The 23447-nt window shown below is 35.5% G+C and overlaps 2 protein-coding genes across 2 annotated transcripts in view; both read left to right on the top strand.

Moving 5' to 3' along the window:
• LOC134726631 (uncharacterized) overlaps positions 1 to 157 on the top strand; it is a 62671-nt gene extending 62514 nt beyond the window's left edge. Inside the window, exon 6 of the mRNA XM_063591043.1 lies at positions 125 to 157. Within this exon, the coding sequence (XP_063447113.1) occupies positions 125 to 157 (33 nt within the window). The remainder of the gene's footprint in view (positions 1 to 124) is intronic.
• LOC134725701 (uncharacterized) lies at positions 41 to 22726 on the top strand. The gene is made up of 3 exons (XM_063589728.1): positions 41 to 1522; positions 10479 to 21849; positions 22603 to 22726. The coding sequence occupies exons 1-3, from the start codon at positions 186 to 188 to the stop codon at positions 22720 to 22722; spliced, it is 12828 nt and encodes a 4275-aa protein (XP_063445798.1). The 5' UTR covers positions 41 to 185; the 3' UTR covers positions 22723 to 22726.
• Positions 22727 to 23447: the final 721 nt, after the last annotated feature.

Genomic DNA, 23447 nt, shown 5'->3' on the forward strand with positions numbered 1-23447 from the left:
GTTATTATACTGAAGCGCGCCAGTCGGAGGTTATAACTGATACGCAAAAAAATGTTGTTTATCACTTGGTTTTTCCTATTAAAGACCAGGATACCGTCGAAAAAGCTTTTGTTGCATTTTGTAGCAACATTTTATATCTGGAGACCTATCAGAATAAAAAATCTGCGTTTTCGGAAATCAAAGCTATGACTGGAATTTCTACTCTGCATTTAGTTTGGTGTGTGAACTTTAGGTCAATAAAACCAGATAGAGCAAAAGACATCATCAAAAACATCGTCAAATCACTCCCTAATGGATTATACGCAAATAACATACCTGCCTTCTGTTACATTTTGTTTAATATCATTGGCGAACAGAGATATGTTTGGAGAAAAGTTGATATGATTGACGAAAAAGAAGCACGAAAGTGGATTAAAGAGTTTCCTTTGTTGAAGATGGACGAATGCTACTCAGACCACAAGAATGACATCAGTTTTACCCTGGAACAAATTTACATCACCGGTTTTGGGAAAAAGGCTTGTGTCATTGACTTTATGGAAAAGACGTGGTCATTTTTGAATGAAGACTATTTCAATGGTCTAGTACAAAAAGCCGTTGGGAATGCTGCTTTGAGCATGCCTTTGTTTGTTAATGCAGAAGATATGAAAATAGATGCTATTTTGATAAAGTTACTCAAAGAATCAAAATTTGCTCTGCTTGAAAAAATATTGAGACACTTCCCTCATACTTGTAGTTTTGAAGAATATATATCGGTAATGAGGGTTCTGTTACAAAATGCAGACGAAGTAGGTATATCTGAGAAGTTGACCGATTCCTGTAGACAGAAATGTTCTCAATGGGTAGTACAAGAATCAAGGACTGGGAATCTGAAAGGCTTGCTAGGATGCTGGATTACTATACAAAACTTACATCCGGATACTTATGGTACTCTTGTATCTGCAGTGGAAAAGGGAATACTAGAATGTATTGGAAACGATGCAAAACTTGTTTATTTCGATAAAAGAGCTGACTTTATGCACTCTGTTGTAGAAGGGCCAATATTTTGTTCGTTTGAAGAAAAATACGAACTGTTGAAACGTCTGGCTGATACAAAAAAGAATTTGAGGTCATGTGTGCTTGACCTGTTGGCTGAAGAAAAATTCCAATCATTGCCGGATGATTACTATTCAAAAATTGTTATTCTGTGGTTACAGAATTCAATGCAGCTCGACAGAAGAAAAGGTAATCCGGAAGAAAGAATTGTAAAGGCTTACGAGTATTTGTCTCTACTCGGAAGACTGCCACCGGTCAAACGGATAAAAGACCTGCATTATCAGATTGACAACATGGTCTTTAAAACAATCGAACAGTACAACACAAGAGAACTTATGAGAGCAGTAACAGATATAGAAGATAATATTGAACAACAGAACCTCTTCCAGAATCACATGAGAAAACTATTGCATGGAAAGCATTCCAAAAAGTCACCAAGAGACATCATTCAAGACATTTGTGGAACAGACCATTTGAGAATCCGGTCGAGGTTTGTACTTGTATAATTAGATAAGCATTGTATCTTTTGTTTGCCATTAACAGTAATTATAGCACTAAGGACTGTTGCTTCTTTTGAGTTTAGTTTGACCAAGATCTCTGTTTCTAAACTACCCCGGCAAAAAATGTTTGCACTCAGTGGTATCTAATAACCGGTACGGTGATGGACCATTAACAGACAGAGAAAATGTAGGTTTCTTTGTATTTATGTGTTATTTTCATAATATTGTGGAATATAGATTTATATATAACTATTTTCGATTGAGAGATATACTTTTTTCTATATCTGTTCTCGATTAAAGGAGTAAGTAAAAATGCACGTCAAGATGTTGACTTGGGTGACCCTTACCTCTTATTTGTTTAAATCTCGTTAAATTGTGCACTTGTACATAAAGAAAGGTACGGAAAGAAAGATATTGTCATGAAGATTGCAGGACATCACTTTGAGCACCCTGTATTTCTGTGCATGGAAGAAAGAATTGGGTTATGTCAAAATATAAGGATCCAGTTTGAACAAAATTGTTTACTACACAATGACTCAGTTTTGTCTTTGTATAGAACCTAGGTATTTTTTCGTTTTGAAACATCAAATTAATGAACTTCAACGTTAACACTGATCTGAGTATTGTCCATCGAAAAAAAAAATTCAATATATTTGTTATTGTAAAAATTGTGTTAAAATTTATTTTAAACAGGTAATTCAGGGACTAAACTTAACGCCCGCCCAGTCGCCCAAGGCGACCAGATTTTCGGCCGGGCGAATATATTTAGTCATCACGATCGCCCAGCTGGCGACTGTAAAAAATTTGAAGTAAATCACATTTGTACCCTTTCAACGCGATATTAACGAAGAATGTTCCCAAAAGGAAACCTGTTTTGTCTTTTCAATGCGATATAGTAACATAGAGTATTTTCGAAAACCAGTAGGTTCTTTCTAATAACCTAAACCCAGTCGAACAGCTGTGTTTTCAATCCGAAGTCACGATATCACGATATGTCATCTACCTCCTTCAATCAGCATGTTTTTTTAACTCTGCTAAATTTTCTACGATTATTTCATTATTGAATAGTGTTTTCTTCTAAACTGTTCAATAAGCATCGCGAAAGGGATGTGTTCTAATTTTCCTGGCAGTCATTATATTCCTGTGTTAGACGGTAACTTGTCCCTGAATCGCTATTTACAAAATATACTAAATGTAAAAACGAAACGCAAAGTCTCGTAAATAAATATCCCAATATTAAGTTTGATATCCAATCTTCAATAAAAACTTATTGCAAAATATATTTTGATCAACACTATTAGAGGATGGCTTGGATTGAGATAGTATTTATTAAAAAAAAAAAAAAAACAGCCATATTGTCTAAAAGATCAACAGGAAGAAAAATTGAAGGGAGACAATTTTGGCAGGAAATAACCTAAATTAAATATTGTCAAATCTTATATAGATACATTTCTGGTGGCAATAATTTAAATATTATAAGCTTTATCAAAACAACTGTTTTGTTTCATACCATGAACATACATTTAAAGAAGAATCAGAGAAATTTGTATTTGAACATAAACAAGACTGAACTTCCTGTTTGACTTCTTGTATTTATGATCCTCCTTTCATGGGGGCACTTATTAAATGCTTTTCGTTTTAACAATTATGGAAAAAAGACCTGCAATCATGGCAATATATGCAATGTATTTTTGCATCAAAATAATATGATCCTCTCCCATCTCACCTGTTTTATTTATAAAACTCCTTACTTAGGAGCACTAGCACCCTTCTGCCTAGTCCAAATAATTATGACGTCTGGCAAGGCTAGGCGTTCCAGAAATAAAAATAGCCTTGCCAGACGTCATAATTATTTGGACTACCTTCTGCCCTGAGATTCAAGCTGGAACACTGTTAGTAAGCATATAAAAAGTTATTTTAAGTTTTATATTTATTTAGTCTTTTTGTATATAAAGATTGGCTGGGCTCCTAAAATTTCAATTGGGCCCCTGAAAAAAATATCTTAGGGGCCAGCTGGCCCCTAGACAAACACAGTTAAGTTTAGTCTCTGCAATTTTTGAAATACATGTTTAGGTAGTACGCATTTTTTGAAGCAAAACGTATACCATATTGCACTTCAGTTTAAATTGAACATACATACTTCATAACATATACTTAATAATTTTTTTATAACATTATGATATTATGATATTATGATATTTGTTTGTTTGCTATACTATGAAAAAGAAGATGTAGTATGAATGCCAATACGACCACTCTCCACAAGGGACCAAATGACATAGAAATTAACATTTTAGGTCATCATACGGCCTTCAACAGTGAGCAAAGCTCTTACCGCATAGTCAGCTATAAAAGTACCCGAAATTACAAATTTAAAAAAAAACATACGAGAAAACTAACGACCTAATTTATGTACAAAATTGAACGAAAAACAAATATGTAACACATCAACAAACGACAACCACTGAAATACAGGCTTCTGACTTGGGACAGGCATATACATACAGAATATGGCGGGGTTATACGTGTTAGTGGGATCCCAGTCCTCCCCTTACCTGGGACAATGGTGCAAAAGTACAACAAAAGCACGAACTATAAAAATCAGTCGAAAAAGGTTTACTCATGAGATGCATACAAATAGAAATACAACTTTAATAATTAAAAAAATCGGACGTGGCTGGATGTATCTCAATGACAAAAAGACACTAAATACTGTCTAATCCAGAATACTCACATTTACTGACAGCTAGTTCAAAGCCGCTAACAACTAATAGAATAAATCTAAGACTAAATTATCAATCAGTACACATCCAACATCCAATGGATTTATTGTAAAGACGTCACAAACAGTGCGAGAAAAACATGACCTTATGCAATGCCAAGATTCAGGAGATCCATTATTGTAAGAATGTAATGATGTAAAAATAAGAAGATGTGGTATGATTGTTTCATCAGATTAATTTTTGCAAATTACGGACTTAAATGTGAAATGTTAACCTTTATTTTAGTTATCAACCATTATCAGTGTGATATTCACTTGATAGATAAACAGCTATTCATTTTGTTAGGAAATCGCTAAACTATGTAAATTAGATCAAGGGCAATGGAAATATGACGGAAAGAAACTTCGTAACTTAAAAGATCTATGCGAAATATGCAGCTTCATAGAAACAATCATAGCCGACACGAATTTGCATCCTTTTGTATCGCATTTTGACGATACCAAAATATCAATGTGAATTTTAGAATTATCATGATAATCCAACTCTCATAGATCCAATTACGCGACTGTCCCTGCTTCCTTATTTCTTTAAAAGTTTTTTGGTCGTTGACGATTTGTAGCATTAGTGGCGGGTCCAGGCGGCGTTTACTATTGAATGCCCCCCCTTTTTTTTAGCTCACCGGGCCCGATGGGCCAATTGAGCTTTTCTCATCACTTGGCGTCCGTCGTCTGTCGTCCGTCGTTAACTTAAATTACAAAAATCTTCTCCTCTGAAACTACTTGGCCAAATTAAACCAAACTTAGCCACAATCACCATTGATGTATCTAGTTTAAAATTTGTGTTTTTTTTTACCAGGCCAACCAACCAAGATGGCCGCCATGGCTAAAAATAGAACATATGGGTAAAATGCAGTTTTTGGCTTATAACTCAAAAACCAAAGCATTTAGAGCAGATCTGACTGGGGTCAAAAAATTTATCAGGTCAAGATCTATCTGCCCTGAAATTTTCAGATGAATCAGACAACCGATTGTTGGGTTGCTGCCCCTAAATTGGTAATTTTAAGGAAATTTTACTGTTTTGGGTTATTATCTTGAATATTATTATAGATGGAGATAAACTGTAAACAGCAATAATGTTCAGCAAAGTAAGATTTACAAATAAGTCAAAATGACCAAAATGGTCAGTTGACCTCTTTAGGAGTTATTGCCCTTTATAGTCAATTTTTAACCATTTTTCGTTAATCTTAGTAATCTTTTACAAAAATCTTCTCCTCTGAAACTACTGGGCCAAATTAAACCAAACTTGAAAACAATTATTATTATAGTATCTAGATTAAATAATGTGTCCGGTGACCGGGCCAACCAACTAAGATGGCCGCCATGGCTAAAAATAGAACATAGGGGTAAAATGTAGTTTTTGGCTTATAACTCAAAAGCCAAAGCATTTAGAGCAAATCTGACATGGATTAAATCATTTTTAGGTCAAGATCTATCTGCCCTGAAATATTCAGATGAATCGGACATCCCGTTGTTGGGTTGCTGCCCCTGAAATGTTAATTTGAAGGAAATTTTGCCGTTTTTTGCTCACCTGGCCCGAAGGGCCAAGTGAGCTTTTCTCACCACTTGGCGTCCGTCGTCGTCGTCGTCGTTAACTTTTAACATTTTGAACTTCTTCTAGAGAACCACTGAATGGAATGAAACCAAACATAGCATGAATGTTCCTTATGAGGTGCTGACCAAGTGTTGTTACTTTGTAGCCGATCCATCATCTAAGATGGCCGCCAGCGGGGGACTTAGTTTAGCATAGGACCCTATGGGAAATGCATACAAATGACTTCTTTTAGAGAACCACTGAATGGAATGAAACCAAAATGGCATGAATGTTCCTTATGAGGTGCTGACCAAGTGTTGTTACTTTGTAGCCGATCCATCATCCAAGATGGCCGCCAGCGGGGGACTTAGTTGAACATAGGACCCTATGTGTAATGCATACAAATGACTTTTTTTAGAGAACCACTGAATTGAATTAAATCAAACATAGCATGAATGTTCCTTATGAGGTGCTGACCAGGTGTTGTTACTTTGTAGCCGATTCATCATCCAAGATGGCCGCCAGCGGGGGACTTAGTTTAACATAGGGCCCTATGGGAAATGCATACAAATGACTTCTTTTAGAGAACCACTGAATGGAATGAAACCAAACATAGCATGAATGTTCCTTATGAGGTGCTGACCAAGTGTTGTTACTTTGTAGCTGATACATCATTCCAGATTGCTGCCAGTGGGGGGACTTAGTTTAACATAGGACCCTATGGGTAATGCATACTAAAGTCTTCTTATAGAGAACCACTGAATTGAATTAAATCAAACATAGCCTGAATACTCCTTTCCTTATGAGGTTGTTTTGTTACTTTCAGCCAAATTTTATATTTTTTTTATATGATTTCAAAAACCCAAGTAGAATCAGTTGAGCGATACAAGATGCGGCCACTTTCATTTCTGACGAAAACCATCTGAAAGTGACATTTTTTTTGGACATATTTGGTAGATTTTTCATATTTGAGCTTGAATCGGTTCGTTTTTAATTACAAAATCAGTTTAAATCTTTCACATAAACTAATTGATGCAAATGAAATAGACACTTAAGTGTTTAAAAAGTGGTCAAAATCTTTCGTCAGATGAACCTGAAATTTGAGGCCAAAATAGGTCCTTACCGGACCTACTCCTTTTTGTAAGTTTTTAGAAAATAATTTCCACTGTAATTACTGGACCAAGTTCATTATAGATAGAGACAATTGTAGCAACAAGAATGTTCAGTAAAGTAAGATCTACATACAAATCACCATCACCAATGCACTATTTTGTCATGAATTTATCTGTGTTTATAGTTTAATATGCACATAGACCAAGGTGAGCGACACATGCTCTTGAGAGCCTCTGTTAACATATTTTACATGTTGAAGTATTGCTACTTATCTTTCAACATTTGCATTCTACTATCAAATTCCTAACAAGCAAGACATTCCCGTTTGTTAACAGTTTATTTTTATGCTCCATATACGATAGTAGAGAGGCATTATGTTTTCTTGTCTGTGCGTCTGTTCGTCCCATTTCAGTTTAAAGTTTTTGGTCAAGGTAGTTTTTGATGTAGTTGGAAGTCTAATCAACTTGAAACTTAATACACATGTTCCCTATGATATGATATGATATGATCTTTCTAATTTTCATGCCTATTTAAATATTTGACCCGAATTTCACGGTCCACTGACCATAGAAAATGATAGTGCAAGTTTCAGGTTAAAGTTTTTGGTCAAGGTAGTGTTTGGACTCAACTTCAACTTATTACACATGTTACCTATGCTATAATCTTTCTCAATTTAAATGCCAAATTAGATTTTCACCCCAATTTCACAGACCATTGAACATTACACATGATAGTGCGAATGGGGCATCTGTGTACTGTGGACACATTCTTGTTTAGGTCTGTTGCCTGGTTAATAGGAATGAGTTACACTAGGTTAAACGATGTAGATGACGTAATTTAATAATCGACATTACCTATTAGGTAAAACAAAGGCATTGTACGAGTACAATGCAAGAACCTAAAAGACAGAAAAAAAGATACCAAAGGGACATTTAAACTTGTTAGTTGACCACTTGCAATGCAATGACAAAACCGAAAGGTTCGCTTATCCTGTTCCAAATGGAACCCTGTTGAATCCGTTTTATTGCTTATAAGAGTACAAATCCGGTGACAGTTTTCATTCGATAGGTCATAAATAATTAGAGGAAAATATAACTGGTTTGTGGTATCGATTATTGATACACAATCCTCATCAAAGGTCAACCAACTCGTGAGGACGGCTGTAAAATTTCAAATGTTTAATTATAACTTCAGCATATGGAACTATTTGTTCAATGAATGTTTTTTGTCGTATCTCTCTCAGGAACTACATCACAGAGATTTCTGTAATTTGGTTTCACGGTTAATAGAAGTCAGCTATACCGTCTGATGCGTTTTCAGATTATCACTCATCAACTCCCTGTTTACCTAATACTTACATCATTTTACATATGGCTTCCGATTTTAAAAAAATCGTCACATTTTTCTCAGGAATTAGATGACCAGAATGATTTCTGAAATTCGGACTCAAGGATTATATAAGACATTAATATCGTGTGAAGCGTTTTCAAATTCAGCACTCAACAAGTCCGTTTGCCGTCAAGAATTTTGGGCGGGAGTATCATTAGTGAGCAGTAATTTCACTTGTTTACCACATAACTTTTTTTTTCACTCTGTATATTCTAATAATTTTAGAATTGTAGTTAAACTTTAAGTGTTTTAATTTGGGAAATAATTAGGGCCCCGCCTTTAGGCGGGTCGCCCTATAGTGATCAGTCTGTCCGTCCGTCCGTCTGTCCGTCCGTAACACTCTCGTGTCCGCTCCATACCTAGAGAACCATTATGATTTCATACTTTATACTTAACATGAATATTAACCACCACCAGAGGGTGTGTCATAATGTATGTACAACTTCCTAGGTCAAAGGTCAAGGTCAAAAACTTAGGTTTCAGTTGACAACCCCGTGTCCTTTGATGAAGATGGTGTCCGCTCCATATCTAGAGAACCGTTATGATTTTATACTTAATACTAAACTCGATTATTAACCAACACCAGAGGGTGTGTCATGTTGTATGTACAACTTCCTGGGTCAAATGTCAACGTCAAAAAAACTTTGGTTTCATTGACAACCCTGTGTCCTGTGGTGAAGATTGTGCCCGCTCTATATCTTGAGAACCGTTATGATTTCAAATATTATAGGGTGTGTCATGATGTATGGACCACTTCCTAGGTCAAAGGTCTGTCTGTCTGTTGGTCTGTCCATCGCTAACAAATTTGATCCACACTATTTTTTGAGAGGACAGCTCAGTGTTATTATTTCATACTTTATACCTGACAAACATTTTCAACCTAACATATATATTAACCAACACCAGAGAATGTGTCATAATGTATGCATCCTAGGTCTAAGGTCAGTCTGTCGGTCTGTCCATCCGTTCTTTGTTCTTAACAAATTGTGTCCGCTCTACCTCTCGAGAACCATTAATATTTCATACTTTATACTTGGTGGGTCATAATTTATATTGAAGGCATAATTCTAAAAATATGTGACAAATATCAATTGGGCAGTACCTTTAAACATATTGTTCAAACATCAATCCATAAATCCAGAAGTCACCTTAGAGTAGTCAACAATGAGTTCACATCGTGCAGTCATATCACTATTATACTATGAAAGTAAGATGAGAATATTTATCAGTTTTAACTTAAAATCTTAGATCAAAATCACACTTGACACTATATAATAACTTCAAATAATGCTTCATATCAGATTATCCATACAACTTATTTACCCCGCGTTATTGACAGCGGGGCCCACAGAGATGGCTTCCATCTCAATGATATCTAGTTCGTCTTAAAACATTGTTTTGTCTTGCTTTTATAAGAATTAGAAATGAATGTTAAACTTTTTTTTTAATTTTTGTATTTCTGGAAAACATTTATGAAAGCAATACAAAAATAAATTCATTATAGATACCATGATAAAAAATATAGTGTATGCCAGATAGTGCGTTTTTTATACACAGTACTCATCAGTTGTGTTCGATTTAAAGAAAAAGTTAAAATGGACGCATAAAGTCCAATAAAGTTGTGTGGTTTTTTTTTATTTTTCAAAGTATCGTGAAAAGTTATGGACTGAGTTGCTCACAACAATTGACCAATAGTTAAGACTTTTCCGATGGATAATGGATAAGATACACTGACTTTTACATTCTTTATTCACTGGTCAAAGGTCTAGTGGATAAAAGGTTCAAACAAACGCGTACCAAACTCTCGGATATTATGCCTACAGTGTGTGTAAGACTTTTACGGCTTGGTACATATCAGTTACACAGCGATTCATTATAAAAAATAAAAATGGACCATCTTTTTGTTAGTTTGAACCTGGTATCTGTGTTAATTATATTTGAGATGCATGTAAACAATTTTATTTTATGGTAATACTGCAATGACTGATTGTCAATTAAGTTGTTTTGAAAACTGTTGCTATCATTCATATCTAATTACATTGCCCTTATTCTTGATTTAATAACCATGATAAATAAAAAAATAATAAAAAAAGCAAACACGATTATTAGTTTGGAATACTTTCTATTTCAGTTTAACAGCGAACATCTTAAAAGACATAGTTGATCTTTTGGGCATACTCGAAGATGAAGAACCAGACGAAATCTTTAGAAAAGCAATGGAGCATTCTTCTTTTTGGACAGAAATATTCAATGCTGAAGGGAATGAGAAACAGCTGCGTGAGGTTCAGAAATACAAACCGTGTTTGACAGTTAGCAATGCTATAGCAAAATTCAGAAAACAAGTTCAAAACAAACAACTAAGTTATTCCCAAATACAACACCTTAAAAACAAAGAGACTGATATGATACAGCTGTTGTCCTGTACAACAGAGCACAATAGATGGGAAACAAAGCAGAAAATACAAAATGTATGGATGAATTGTTATACAGCCTTCAACAAATATTTAGATGACATAAATCTGATCCGCGAAATATTCCAAACTTTAAAAGTAAGGGTAATGGTCGATAATTTGCCTCCGGTTATTGGAGAAACACTGAACTTCCTTGGAGAAATTCAATCGAAGATACATGAGGATCAAGTTACAGTTGCTGAAATTTTAGATGATGACACACTAGGAATAAGTATTAAAGAAATAGCAGAATACTGTAGACTACTTATTAAACCAGTTAAGTCCCAGGTTTTCTGGAATATCATCCAGAACGAGTTCAAACAGAAGGAGATGGGCGATGTTAAAAAGATTGGTGTAAATGAAGATGATGATCCCTTAGATGGATGGTCTTTACCCGAAATATTTGGAGAGGAATATGAACAGGAGAATATTAGTTTTTTTAAAACATCAACAACCTTTGCATTTATTTGTGATCTCAGCAGTAACTGTTTAGAGAAATATAAGCAAGTATGGTCCCCCTACTTCAAGCGAGAAAACAGACCATTGGAAGAATTTAAAAAAACTTTTGCCAGAATAAAAACAAAAGATGACATGGAGAATGAAATTTGGATAGCTGAGGAATTCTGTAATGTGAAAAGTCCCATTAAATTAAAACAAACACTGATGAAATTTGCAGATTTGATGAGCTATGGAAAAACGGTCGAGGCTGTTCAAATTTCTCTTAAAATATTCAAATTCAAAACAAATTTGGAAACATATACAGATGTTGTAAATTCGTTTCACAAGTTATTCCGTGTGAAAAAGGGGAAAGAGGGAGACTTGCAAGACATGTTTATGGAAGATATGGAAGAGGTTTTAGAGCGAGTAGAAAGAATTCGACACTTCATAAGCATTGAAGTCACAGAGATTTTAGAAGTTCTAAAACAGGCAACCTCTCTTTTACAATTTTTAGAGGAGGTTATTGATGAAGATATTCGTAATTTGATTGATGCTGTCGAAGAGCACTCTGAACAACTGGTCAGGGAGTCTACTGTATCAGATTTAATAGAAGTTAAACGATTCTTTTATCCAATTCTGAAGAGAACATATGGAGATGAATTCACTGACTTCTTCGCTCTTCTTCAAAAACAATTAAAATCGGGATTTAACAACATTCCGGCAAAAATCAATGACTGTATGGAAAATCTACATACCCTTAGAGCATTATACAAAAATGTTGCAAACCGAGGAGAACGTACTAAAGAAATCATTGACAGCATTGTTGACCGTGGAAAATTCTGCTTTCGTATGGAAAACAAAACGTGTGAGGTCATTGTTAAGTACAAACAAGATAAGAAAAACATTTCGCACAACAGTGCTGATCTCAGTGATCTGCGAAGTCGTGCGCTTCTACTTATGAATGCGGAAGAAAAAGAGAAAACAAGACTGAAAACAAGACGACGGAAAGAAGATTTAGAAAAGTTTTTGGTGTTAGTTGATACAGCTTTTGAAATTTCGAACATGTGTTTAAAGCTGAAAGAAACTGGTAATTTTGGCTTTTCTAGGTACGAGCATACATTTGATTTGAAAGAACTAACCAGTGCAAGTGAACAACTTAAAGGGGAATATGAGGAATGGATTGATAACCTGAGAGTATGTCGTGGGAAGTACTATTACATGAATTTCATATATCCTGCACATCTACAACAACTTTTTGAATATTTATGCACAAATTCTGATAACGAACGAAACGTTCTGACATGCCTCCAGTTTATTGATGCCTCGTTCAAAGATGTACAGGCATTGAAAGATCGATTTAAGTCCTTACCAGTAAAAGTAGACAACAGAGATATTCTGCAAAACATTGCAATCGCTCTCCAAGATATTTTCAAAGAATACTGTCCTCTGAATAGACCACTTTCTACCAACAAAAAGAAAGCCAAAATAACTGATATTGTCCAACCTGGTGTTCCCTACATAGCAGCATTGGATGAAGATAGTCCACTTGTAATTAGGACAATGTTTGCGTTATTTTTAAATACGACTAATTCATTGCCGGATGCTACCCAGATACTGCTTTGCAGAGAAGAAACAACGGCAGATGATATTGATCTCTTTCTTGTGCGTTGCACAGAAAGACCCAACAGTGTTCACCATCGACGTTTGTACTGTATCACAAATGTTGAAATGCTTTCAAATGATGTTCAAGCACAGTTTGTTGAGAAATTGCATAAGTTAGCGACAGTGGACTTTCTATTGTCAATAATATGCTGTGGACAAAGTCATCACCCATTCTTGGACCAGTTTTCTAATCGTATAAGCCATCCAACGCCTATGACAGAAACGTTTTTGAAGGACTGTCTTCGTAGTCACTGGCCAGACATTTTAGTTGTATCTTCTGATGTTCCGGGCTTAGGCAAAACTGAAATGATACATAGAAAAGCTAAGGAAAATGGTATATCTGTAGCCACCATGCACGTTAGTGGAAAAATCGACTTAGAATCAATCATACGAAATCTCCATTCCTTAAACTTGAAGAAGTATCATTTACTACACATAGATGTTGGTGTCACTAGTACACCATCTGAACTAGATGCTGCGTTATTTCAGCTTATTGTACTTGGATATTTGTCAACTGGGTCAATGGCATACACTCTTTCTACGAAACAAATCTGCATTGAAATATCTAATACCGTAGGCCAAACATTGTGCAATTCTTTACCAACAACAACTTGTTTTCATAGATTGAACATTGATTGGAACAATTACTATGACATGAAAGTCAGTATGGAACGGAGCAGTCCCGTTCAGGTTGTGTGTCATTATTTAAAGGCTTTGGAAAAGGGAACACTTGATAGAAATGATATGTATTTTACTGGCAGTAATGCTGAGAAGCCACTTAAAGCTAATGAATGCATATCCTTGCTAGAGAAATGGTTTTCTTCTTCAGGAGATATGTCATACACGTTACTTCAAACATTCGTAAATGTACTATCAGACCAGTTGAAAAAGCTATCTGCAAGTGTTTTCTTCAGAACTTCAAGCATTTCAGCAATGCTCGGTGAGCAAACTGTACCAACTGTAAAATCAAACCTAGTAAAGGCACTTGTGCACGCCAGTCAAGAATTCGCCTGCCGATCAGTACGTTCATGTAGATCTCTGCAAGAGTCTAGTATAGTAAAATCCTCCATGCAAGAGTCGTTCAGAGAAGGAAATTCAGCTGAGGAACTTGCTCAACGTGTATCGGGGATGATACGATGGGAAGATAGCAACCATTTAATGATACTTTTCCACCAAAATGTCCAAACTGTGTCCGCTTTATATCGCGAGAAAGCGAAGATTCCACATGCAATTCGAACTTTGTTTGAAAGCCAAATGAAAAAGAATCTGGATGATTTTACAGGCAAATCTCAGCGGGAGTTACAGGAAATCTTACAGATGATAACTCGAAGTAAGCGAAGTCAACTTCCCGACAAAGTCCTAGAGGAGCTAACAGTAGATTATGCCCTGACACCAGATAACCTGTTAAAAATGATTCTCATATCATTAAGAATCAACTCGTATATTCCTGTTGTAATTATGGGAGAAACCGGATGCGGGAAAACTTCCCTTGTTCGATATCTGGCAGCTATATGCGAGGTAAACTTTGTTCTGATGAGCATTCACGCAGGAATAAATGAAGAACATATTATTCGAAAGGTGCTTGAGGTAAATGAAAAAGCTAAATCTACATTGAATGAGAGTTATTGGCTGTTTCTTGATGAAATCAATACTTGCGACCACCTTGGTATTATTAACAGCATTATATCTCATCGTTTTCTCAAGGGATATATACTTTCTCCAAATGTCACTGTTTTGGCAGCATGCAATCCGTACAGACTTCGAACACAATCGACAATTCTGACAGCTGGTCTCCAAGGTAAAGTTAAAACAGATGAACTTTCAAGACTTGTGTATCGCGTACATCCATTACCAGAGGCTCTTATTGATTTTGTGTGGGACTATGGGAGTCTGAATGAGAAGGACGAAAAATTATACATATCAAAAATGGTTGCAACCGTCTTTAGTGGCTACTACGAATCTTTCGTATATCAGACAATACTAACTGAACTTCTAGCAATGTCACAAAGACTTGTACGTGTAATGGAGGCAACGAACAGCTGTGTTAGTCTTCGAGATGTTGATAGGTGTAGGAAACTTGTTGTATGGTTTTTACAGTTCCTTCGCCGAAAGAAAACAAAGACTTCTTATGCGTATGGCATTGAATTGAAATCAATTGTTTTAGCCCTTGCTGTAAGTTACCATAGCCGTTTTGCCGATGTCGAAACTAGAACAACATATAGGGAACAAGTTGCCCAAATTATTTCAAAACACAAAAGCCCCATTACTGCAGACTCAATTCTGGAAATAATCAGAGATGAACAAAATGACATCTTAAATCGAATGGTTCTTCCAAGTGGTATTGCAAAAAACACTGCTTTACAAGAAAATGTGTTTGTCGTTTTGGTATGCATTCTGAACAAAATTCCAATATTCCTTGTTGGAAAACCTGGTTGCAGTAAATCTCTGTCGATTCAGCTTATCAGAAGCAACTTGCGAGGGAGAGATTCAAAAGACGAACTTTTCCAAAGTATGCCACAGCTGTTTTGCGTGTCGTTTCAGGGATCAGAGTCCAGTACATCTGATGGTATAATAAAAGTATTTGAAAAGGCAGAGAATTATCAAAAGCACAACGAAAAAGATGTAATTTCAGTTGTCATCCTTGATGAGATAGGCTTAGCTGAGGTATCAAGATTTAATCCATTGAAGGTACTACATGGATTATTAGAACCAGGAGGTCAAAAGAACCCAAACGTAGCTGTAGTTGGGATATCGAATTGGGCTCTCGATGCTGCAAAAATGAACAGAGCAGTACACCTATCCAGACCTGATATGAATGTAGAAGAATTGAAGTATACTGGCTATTCGATCATAACAGCAATGATTGAGGACAAGGAAAATGACTGGGATCACTATGAGACGAACAGACAGTCTTACGTTGTCAAAAACATGAAGAATACATTTGATGAAATAGCAGTTGCTTACTTCAAATACGTATCAGATCGTCAGAAGTTTCCAAACTTCCATGGGCTTCGAGATTATTATTCATTGGTTAAGTACATCGGTCGATGCGTTGAGAAAATGGCTCATGGGGATGATGGGTCGCAGGCTGACTTCATACTTAAAGGGATAGCCAGAAATTTTGGTGGTTTGCCTTCTGAAATGATTGGAATAATTGGTGTTTTTCAGGAGTCGTTTCCAGTATTACAATACAAGAACATTCCCGTAACTCATCTAATTAAGGACAATCTAAATGATGGTTTGTGTCGTCATCTCATGCTGATCACAAATGGTGATGCTGTCATTAGTGTATTGGAATCCCATTTAAACGAAACGCAGAGGCCATTCGAAATCATCTTTGGAAGCCATTTTGACGATGATCTCAGCGATGACTACAACTACCGCATCTTAAGTCGTATTATTCTGTGTATGGAACAAGGTCTTGTTCTTATCTTAAAAGGTCTTGAGTCAATTTATGGCAGTTTGTATGACATGCTAAATCAGAATTATACAGTTGTTGGCAACAAGAAGAATTGTCGCATTGCGTTAGGACATTACAGCAACCCAATGTGTCATGTAAATGATTTATTTAAGTGCATCGTGCTTGTTGAAGAAACAAAATTGGATTATTCAGATCCACCGTTTCTTAATAGGTTTGAAAAGCAGCAGTTCAAATTTTCAGACATGGTTGAAAACGAACAAGATAAACAAGTAATAGATGAAATAGCAGAAATATGTGAAGCGCTTTGTCGAATCGATGGTTGTATGTTCTGTCCAGAAAATGAGATTCCCTCTTACAGTCGAGACTTGCTTGTCTCGTTGATTTTATACTTGCAGAAAAATGATCTGTCAGCACACACAAACAAGAATCAATACTTGGAAAATGCTATAAACACTCTACTTTGGGTAATTCCTCCAGAAGTTATTGTGCGGGCTAGAGAAAGTAGGTTACATGATAATGATGCTCATCAAGTGGAGAAGATGTTGGAATATTATATGAAGTTACCTCTTCATGAAGGTCTTGCCCATTGTCTTGATAAACTGCTCTTGCACAGTTATTCATCCAGTGACCAGGAAACTTCAAATGTAGTAAATGGCGAATTACTGTTATGTTATACTTACTCAAACATCCATTGTAACATAAGAACACTTGTTGATGTCAAAACGCATCAGATTGATAGGCTTGCGTCATTTAAATCCGAAAAACAGCTTACAACTAGAATGGAAGATTTCTTCAATTCAGACAGGAATGTTCTATTATTGCAATGTAGTTCGACCCATGACAGTCAACATTTGCTGCTTTCAAAAGTCATAATTGAAAATATCCGCAGGAAAACGAAGTTAAGTGAGAAACATGTTTGCATAATCATCCATCTAGATAGAAATGTTGCACCTGATCAACAGTACGTTCCAATTAACTATTTATCAGGTTGGAGGATCATTTTTCTGGACAATTTGACAAAGCCAACAACAGACGTCTCTCATTTTCTAAAACTAAGTAAATATGAAATTGTACAAGAAAGAAGACCACTGAAAGACTATATTGTTGAAAATATATTTTGGGCATTAACAAGAATCAAATTTACAACACAGAATAATTCTATCAAGAATCAGCAACGCCTTATCGAACAGCTGCGAAACAATGATGTAGCAGTTTCTGTCATAGAAGAGTTGATTATGAAATGGATAGAGAACCAGACTGCTGAAAACCCTGGTCAGTGGTGTATTGATGTAGCAAAGAATACTCATGAACTATATCGTTCTGGATCACTAGTCAGTGCATTTGAGAGTAGTATCCACGAGGTTATAAAAACACCACTTGCAATGTACTTGTACAGAATGATTGATTTACAGATCCTTAGTCCTGTCTTTGTAAGAGACGATTCACTAGACAGAATTAAAGTGTGGAAAGAAATAGTTTTGTCAGAAACATACACAAACATTAGTGACATGCCTCCAGTAACGGGACCAGAATGTTATTCATGCAGTACCCCCTTCCTGGTACTTATAATGCCACTAAGCAAAATGTTTATTGATAAAATAAATGAACAGAAAGATGAATTCCTCGAAATAATACGTAAATTACGAATTCAAAATGACATAGAATCCGATGAAGATATTCCAATGGAATTATTTGAGAAGACAGTGGCAGAGTGCACAGACATTGTTTGCCATGATGTTGAGGACGTTTACAATGTACAGTATGAGGGAATAGTAAATGACTATATACATGATTTCTGCAGCGTAAGTTCCCTTGGCTTAATGCAAATACATGATGAAATAAAGAAAAGAAATGTATTTCAGTGGGCCCTTCAACATTTCATGCCAAATAGAGATATGGATCATCAAGATATACTTGAAATTATGGCAATGATACATGCAGCTTGGTGGTTGAATGATCGTGTTATTTCTTCTGTTTGCCATTTAATTGAACTTTCCGAAGACTTTGTAAACATTTCATGGAATAAATCAGATGAAGACTCAGTAACAAAAGAGAACACGTGCACGGATGATACCTTGTACATCAGTGATTTAAGCAGAACAGAACTTGTAGACAGCATATGTAGAAAGCTTCTTCCGTATGAAGGATCATCTGGCTTTGATGAATGGATTCGTTTAATCGAAATAATTATACCTATTGCAAAAGAGGTGTCGTATGAATCTACCCTAATGCCATGTCTTCAGCTTAGTCTGGAAGTTGTCACTTTGTTAATGTCATTGAAACAATCCGATTTTGAACCTTTGTGCAAGTTAGGAGAATTATTCAGAGAGAATAATGGACAAATTAATTCTCCGGATGTGTTTAGCCTGATCATCAGTCTTCTAAAGAACATACAAGCAGAGAATGAGAAAGATGTTTCAACTCTTCAAAGATTTTATTGTTCGTACATAATGAGATGTCTTCATACGTACCCAGATGATAATGAAATCTTGATTGCAGCTTTAGACATTATAGCTGCAAGTGAAAGTATTGACGTCAATTTGTCCTTTTTTGGGAAATGTATAAACTTTGCTGTAATGCTTGACAATATGGAAAATGAAAACTTGATCAGGGATATCTTACTTGCTGAGATTGAAGAATTTCCTCCATTTGTGGAATGTATTGACAACTTCCTGTTGAAATTGGATGTATCGAGTACAAACTCATCGGTATTACCATGTTTACTAACAGATGTTATTCAAAAATCTTGTTTAGACTTGCTTTTACAATCCGACAGCCTTATTCAGATTGAATCGGTTTCTGACGATATAATAAGATGTTTGCTCGAGTCCTACAATATTGTTGAAACCGAATCTATATCATTTAGATACATTGCAGCTATAGCTTTCTTGCGACAATTTTTGCAGATATTCGGTGACTGTTTACAAGAACCTGACTTTGATCCCTCAGAAGTACCAATAGTTTGCCAGCATGTCAACATACTTCTCTCAAACAAATGGAAAGGCGGAAGCGATAAACTGAACCCACTTCTTGTATATTTGCTGAAGGTGTTTTCTAAACATAAGGGAGTTGAAAGCATAGTCAAGTATTGTAAGCGCATTCAAAACACAGTTACAGTTTTAGAAAATGTCAGCTGGAACTTGCATTATTTGGAGTCAACATTGGTCCTCAATCCACTGTCATTGCATATTAAGGCTGAAAAGAAAACACACCTGATACAGCAAATCAATTCAGTATTTGAGAAAGAAAATGTCTTAGAAAATATCTTAAATGGTGAAGATATTGACAACATCACATTACTTGGAGTCATAACTCAACGATTTTACATGCGTCGAAGTATGAAAGAGCTAAATGACATTGAGACTAGAATGGGAATAGAAATAAAAAAGATGATTACAAAGTCAAAACGTCCAGATGCAGTTAAGCATATATGTAGATACTTGTTAGGTGAAGAATTTGGACATGAATTATGTGCACTTTCTGAGGCATCGGAGAGTCCTTGTGTTCAAGCGGTTTCTATAATTTTACATCTGTGCTGCTTAGTAGCTACAAAAGCTGATGAAAAAACCATTTGGTTTTCCTGTTTATTTAACCCAAGTGTTTCTTCAATAGAGCTTCTACCTTGTACAACACTACCAATTGTAACAACAGCCGAACACATGATAATCCGTATTCTTACAGACACTGTAGTCATTGGCTCAATGGGATTCAACTTCACAACAAGCAATGATTTACTAAATGAAGACAAATTCACCGCTGATCCAAGCAGATTTTTTGTAAATGATTTGCTTAATAATTTGGGTGGTCTTGAACGTCTGCTTCAAATGAATTCAAGTGATGTATGTCTTCTGATTCACATGGTGATTTTCAAATGTCAAGATTTGTTAACACAAAAAATGGCAGTGTCCTCGAAAGCAGTGCAAAGCAACAATTCTGAAAGTGGATATGTAAAAACAATTGAGACCATTTTAAGGAACAGATTTCAAGTTATTCGTGATGCAGTGGAGAGTACATGCATGGTAGAAATGGGTGCATCTTGTATAGAGGCATACGTGGATGAGATAGCAGAAATTACTACTGAAAATTGTATGGACGGACTTTTGATGAGTCTTTTCAGAAAATCGCAGATATCGTCCAAAGATACATTTGTCAACCAACTGCTTATCGAAAGTGGAGAGCATTTGTTCTTAAACTCAGTCTTCAATAATAGAAAACAACTCACTGCGCCGAAATTCATCACTTCGTTACTACGTTGGCATATGTCTGTGATTACATATGCTAGCTATAAATTCAGAAAAGTAGATTTCAAGGATTTAACTGTGCAAAAGTTCTTTAGTCTGGAGCTGGACGATATCCGACGTAACATCCTAAAGAAACATTTTGATCAATTCAAGAGGTCCTGGAACGAAATCAGAGAGAAGTTTTTAGATGCTTTGAATAGTGATGTGACTAAAGACATGGAACCTATGACTCATTTGGTAAAAATGGAAGCTTGTATCGTATTAAATGATGATTCACATGTGCTATTATTGCTAAAAGAGCTTGTAAACATTCACAATTCTTTTCTGAACCAGTCTGCAGATGTTAAAGAGAAAGGAAGGAAACAGATAACAACTGAGATGCGCAAATTACCACTTCTGGATGTGAAACCAAATGATGTTATTGCATTTGAATGGAATGAGGACTGGTTGAGATTTTCTCAATGTGAAACCGAATATGGATTTGGTCGAAAAATCAATTTTGACTTTGAAAAGATTGAGGATGAGGTGAAAAAAGACATATTACATGGAAAAATTGAAATTCAGTTTCCAGCAAGCTTTCCAAAACCAATATTTACTGATGATTTATTTCAGAATAGTGTAGAACTATTGTCTGAAATAGAAGCCTGTATACCGCAACAATATTTAACAACTGAAATTCGAAAGTCGGTTGAATTGAAAGTAGATCGTGATGGGTCTTTTGTGACTGATTTGCTTTCTCATCTTGGGATGGTGCTTTCTTTGCTGAAAAAAACAGGAGGTGACAACAGTCAGCCATTAATTGAATACCTGGAGAAGTGGCAGACCGTTACCGGAATGAATTCAAATATTTTTAAAAGAATACTACCGGAACCTATCGATTCCGTCAAACTTGGACATGTAGTGACTTTGTATAAATGGTTGGAAGAACTAAACGGTGAAAGTTTAGTTGAAACCCTCGATGAAGCATACCATAAAATGTTACCGACGGAAGCAAAAGATGTTCTACAGAAGATAAAGAAGTCTCATATCATTCATTTAGAGAAATTACAACATCCATTACTGGTATTTGTCCATAGATGTCTGGCATTGAAGTCGATTAATATTAGCAAGGATCATGCTTTGTCTGATTACATCAGCTCTTCTGATCTTTGGTGGAAAGAAGACTATTACAAAAAAAGTATTGTAGCAGGGCCAGATAAAAAAGTCATTCTTTTGACTGATATACTTTCACCACTCATCTTGATAGAACATGTTTGTGAGACAGTTCAGTTTGTTCATGATGCAGTCAGGGTAAGTTTAAAATTAAAAAGAAAGGATATTTTAATAGTTTGTCGAATAGTTAATAGACCAATAAGGCTTAATACAGCTAAAACTTATTGTCACATTGAAATTTAAGGAATTTAAATCGATATTGAGGACAGACATTACAAGCTCTTAGTTTTAATTACATTTAATGAAACAGACCCTTAACATTTTTTCAAAATGAAATGACAAATAAAAAGTGCTGAGAGTATTTCTTTGAACATTTATATTAAATTAAATCACTATTTCTGTTTACATTCGCATGATTTAAAGCGTTGTATATTTTATAAAATAATTGCTTAACTGTCAATTTTTAAAAGGAATATTTCTAGATGTCTAGCAATTTTGTGTAGTAAATTTACTGTTTCTATGGCATAACTTAATATATTCCCATATTTTGTACTTAACTAAGATGCATCCTTTGATAAAAGTCTCTGAGTGCTATTCATTTGGCGATGTGAACTATTTGTATAGCGCTTGACAACTTGTATGCAGATGCCTTTTGTTAGGAAATTTGTCGTATGTTTATTGTCATCGATATCTTATTTCATGGTTTAGTGACAGCTGTCATGTGAATTTTTTTTTTATGAGTTATTAATCATCTTCATATTACAGGATTGTTGGGATTTTTGGTCGCAATATCATGAAACACTGCAGGTACAACTCAATTTCAGTTCATCCAAATGAGCTTAATGTCAAATAGTATTGTTTACAAAATTGATAATATAAAGTTTTTTTCAGGAAGCCAAAGAGGTTGATGTACGGATTTCTACAATAACGACCGATTTTCAAAAGATGAAAAAAACTCAACCAAAGACAAGTACCAGGAAAAATACAGCAAGAAGGTTAATGAAGATGTGAAAAATGAAAAATATACTGGTACGAATTATGTAATTACAAAATATAAATTAACTTTATACTGTAAATTTCCACTTACTTCAAGCCTCGGTCACACCTCACCGAATAGCACCAACGGACGTCTAACGGATGAAAATAAAAGTTGTCCGTTGACAAAATTGTTATCCGTTGGGAGTCCGTTTGATGTGCTGACCGAATAAAACGGACGCGTAGCGGATGCATAACGGACACACACCAGATATGCAACGTACGAGAAACGGACGAGTAACGCATCAAACGGACACCTATTGGAAGCGTACCAAATAAAACGGATGAATAAGATATATGGAAAAATCAAAGGCGACAATAATAATACATGTACATCGCATAAATACTCAAAATGTTTCTGTGTAACTGGTTTTGGTTTGTTCTTCAAAATTCCGAAAAAGGGCAGTGTTTTCTTTGAATAAGAACTGCTTTATAGTGGAGACGTGCCTATACTCTTAAGATCGATTATGAATAATAAGAATTCATGAACCTTAAAATATCTGACATACCAATAATTGGCATTTCTGACGCGAAATTTTCAATTGGCATTTATCCGTTTCAGATCCCTTCATCATTCGTTTTATCCGTTAAACGTCCGGTAGAAGTCCGTTTCACATCCGTTAAACGTCCGGTAGAAGTCTGTTGGTGAATTTATCTTCAAGACCTCCAACGGATGTATAACGGACACGTAACGGATACAA

This window comes from Mytilus trossulus, chromosome 7 (assembly GCF_036588685.1).
Source record: "Mytilus trossulus isolate FHL-02 chromosome 7, PNRI_Mtr1.1.1.hap1, whole genome shotgun sequence".
NCBI classification, from domain to species: domain Eukaryota; kingdom Metazoa; phylum Mollusca; class Bivalvia; order Mytilida; family Mytilidae; genus Mytilus; species Mytilus trossulus.

Coding starts and splice junctions, on each gene's coding strand:
- LOC134725701 (XM_063589728.1), top strand. CDS start 186: ATGACTGGAATTTCTACTCTGCATTTAGTTTGGTGTGTGAACTTTAGG. Junction 1,523..10,478: donor CATTTGAGAATCCGGTCGAG/GTTTGTACTTGT, acceptor TTTCTATTTCAG/TTTAACAGCGAACATCTTAA. Junction 21,850..22,602: donor TTGTTCATGATGCAGTCAGG/GTAAGTTTAAAA, acceptor AGTTTTTTTCAG/GAAGCCAAAGAGGTTGATGT.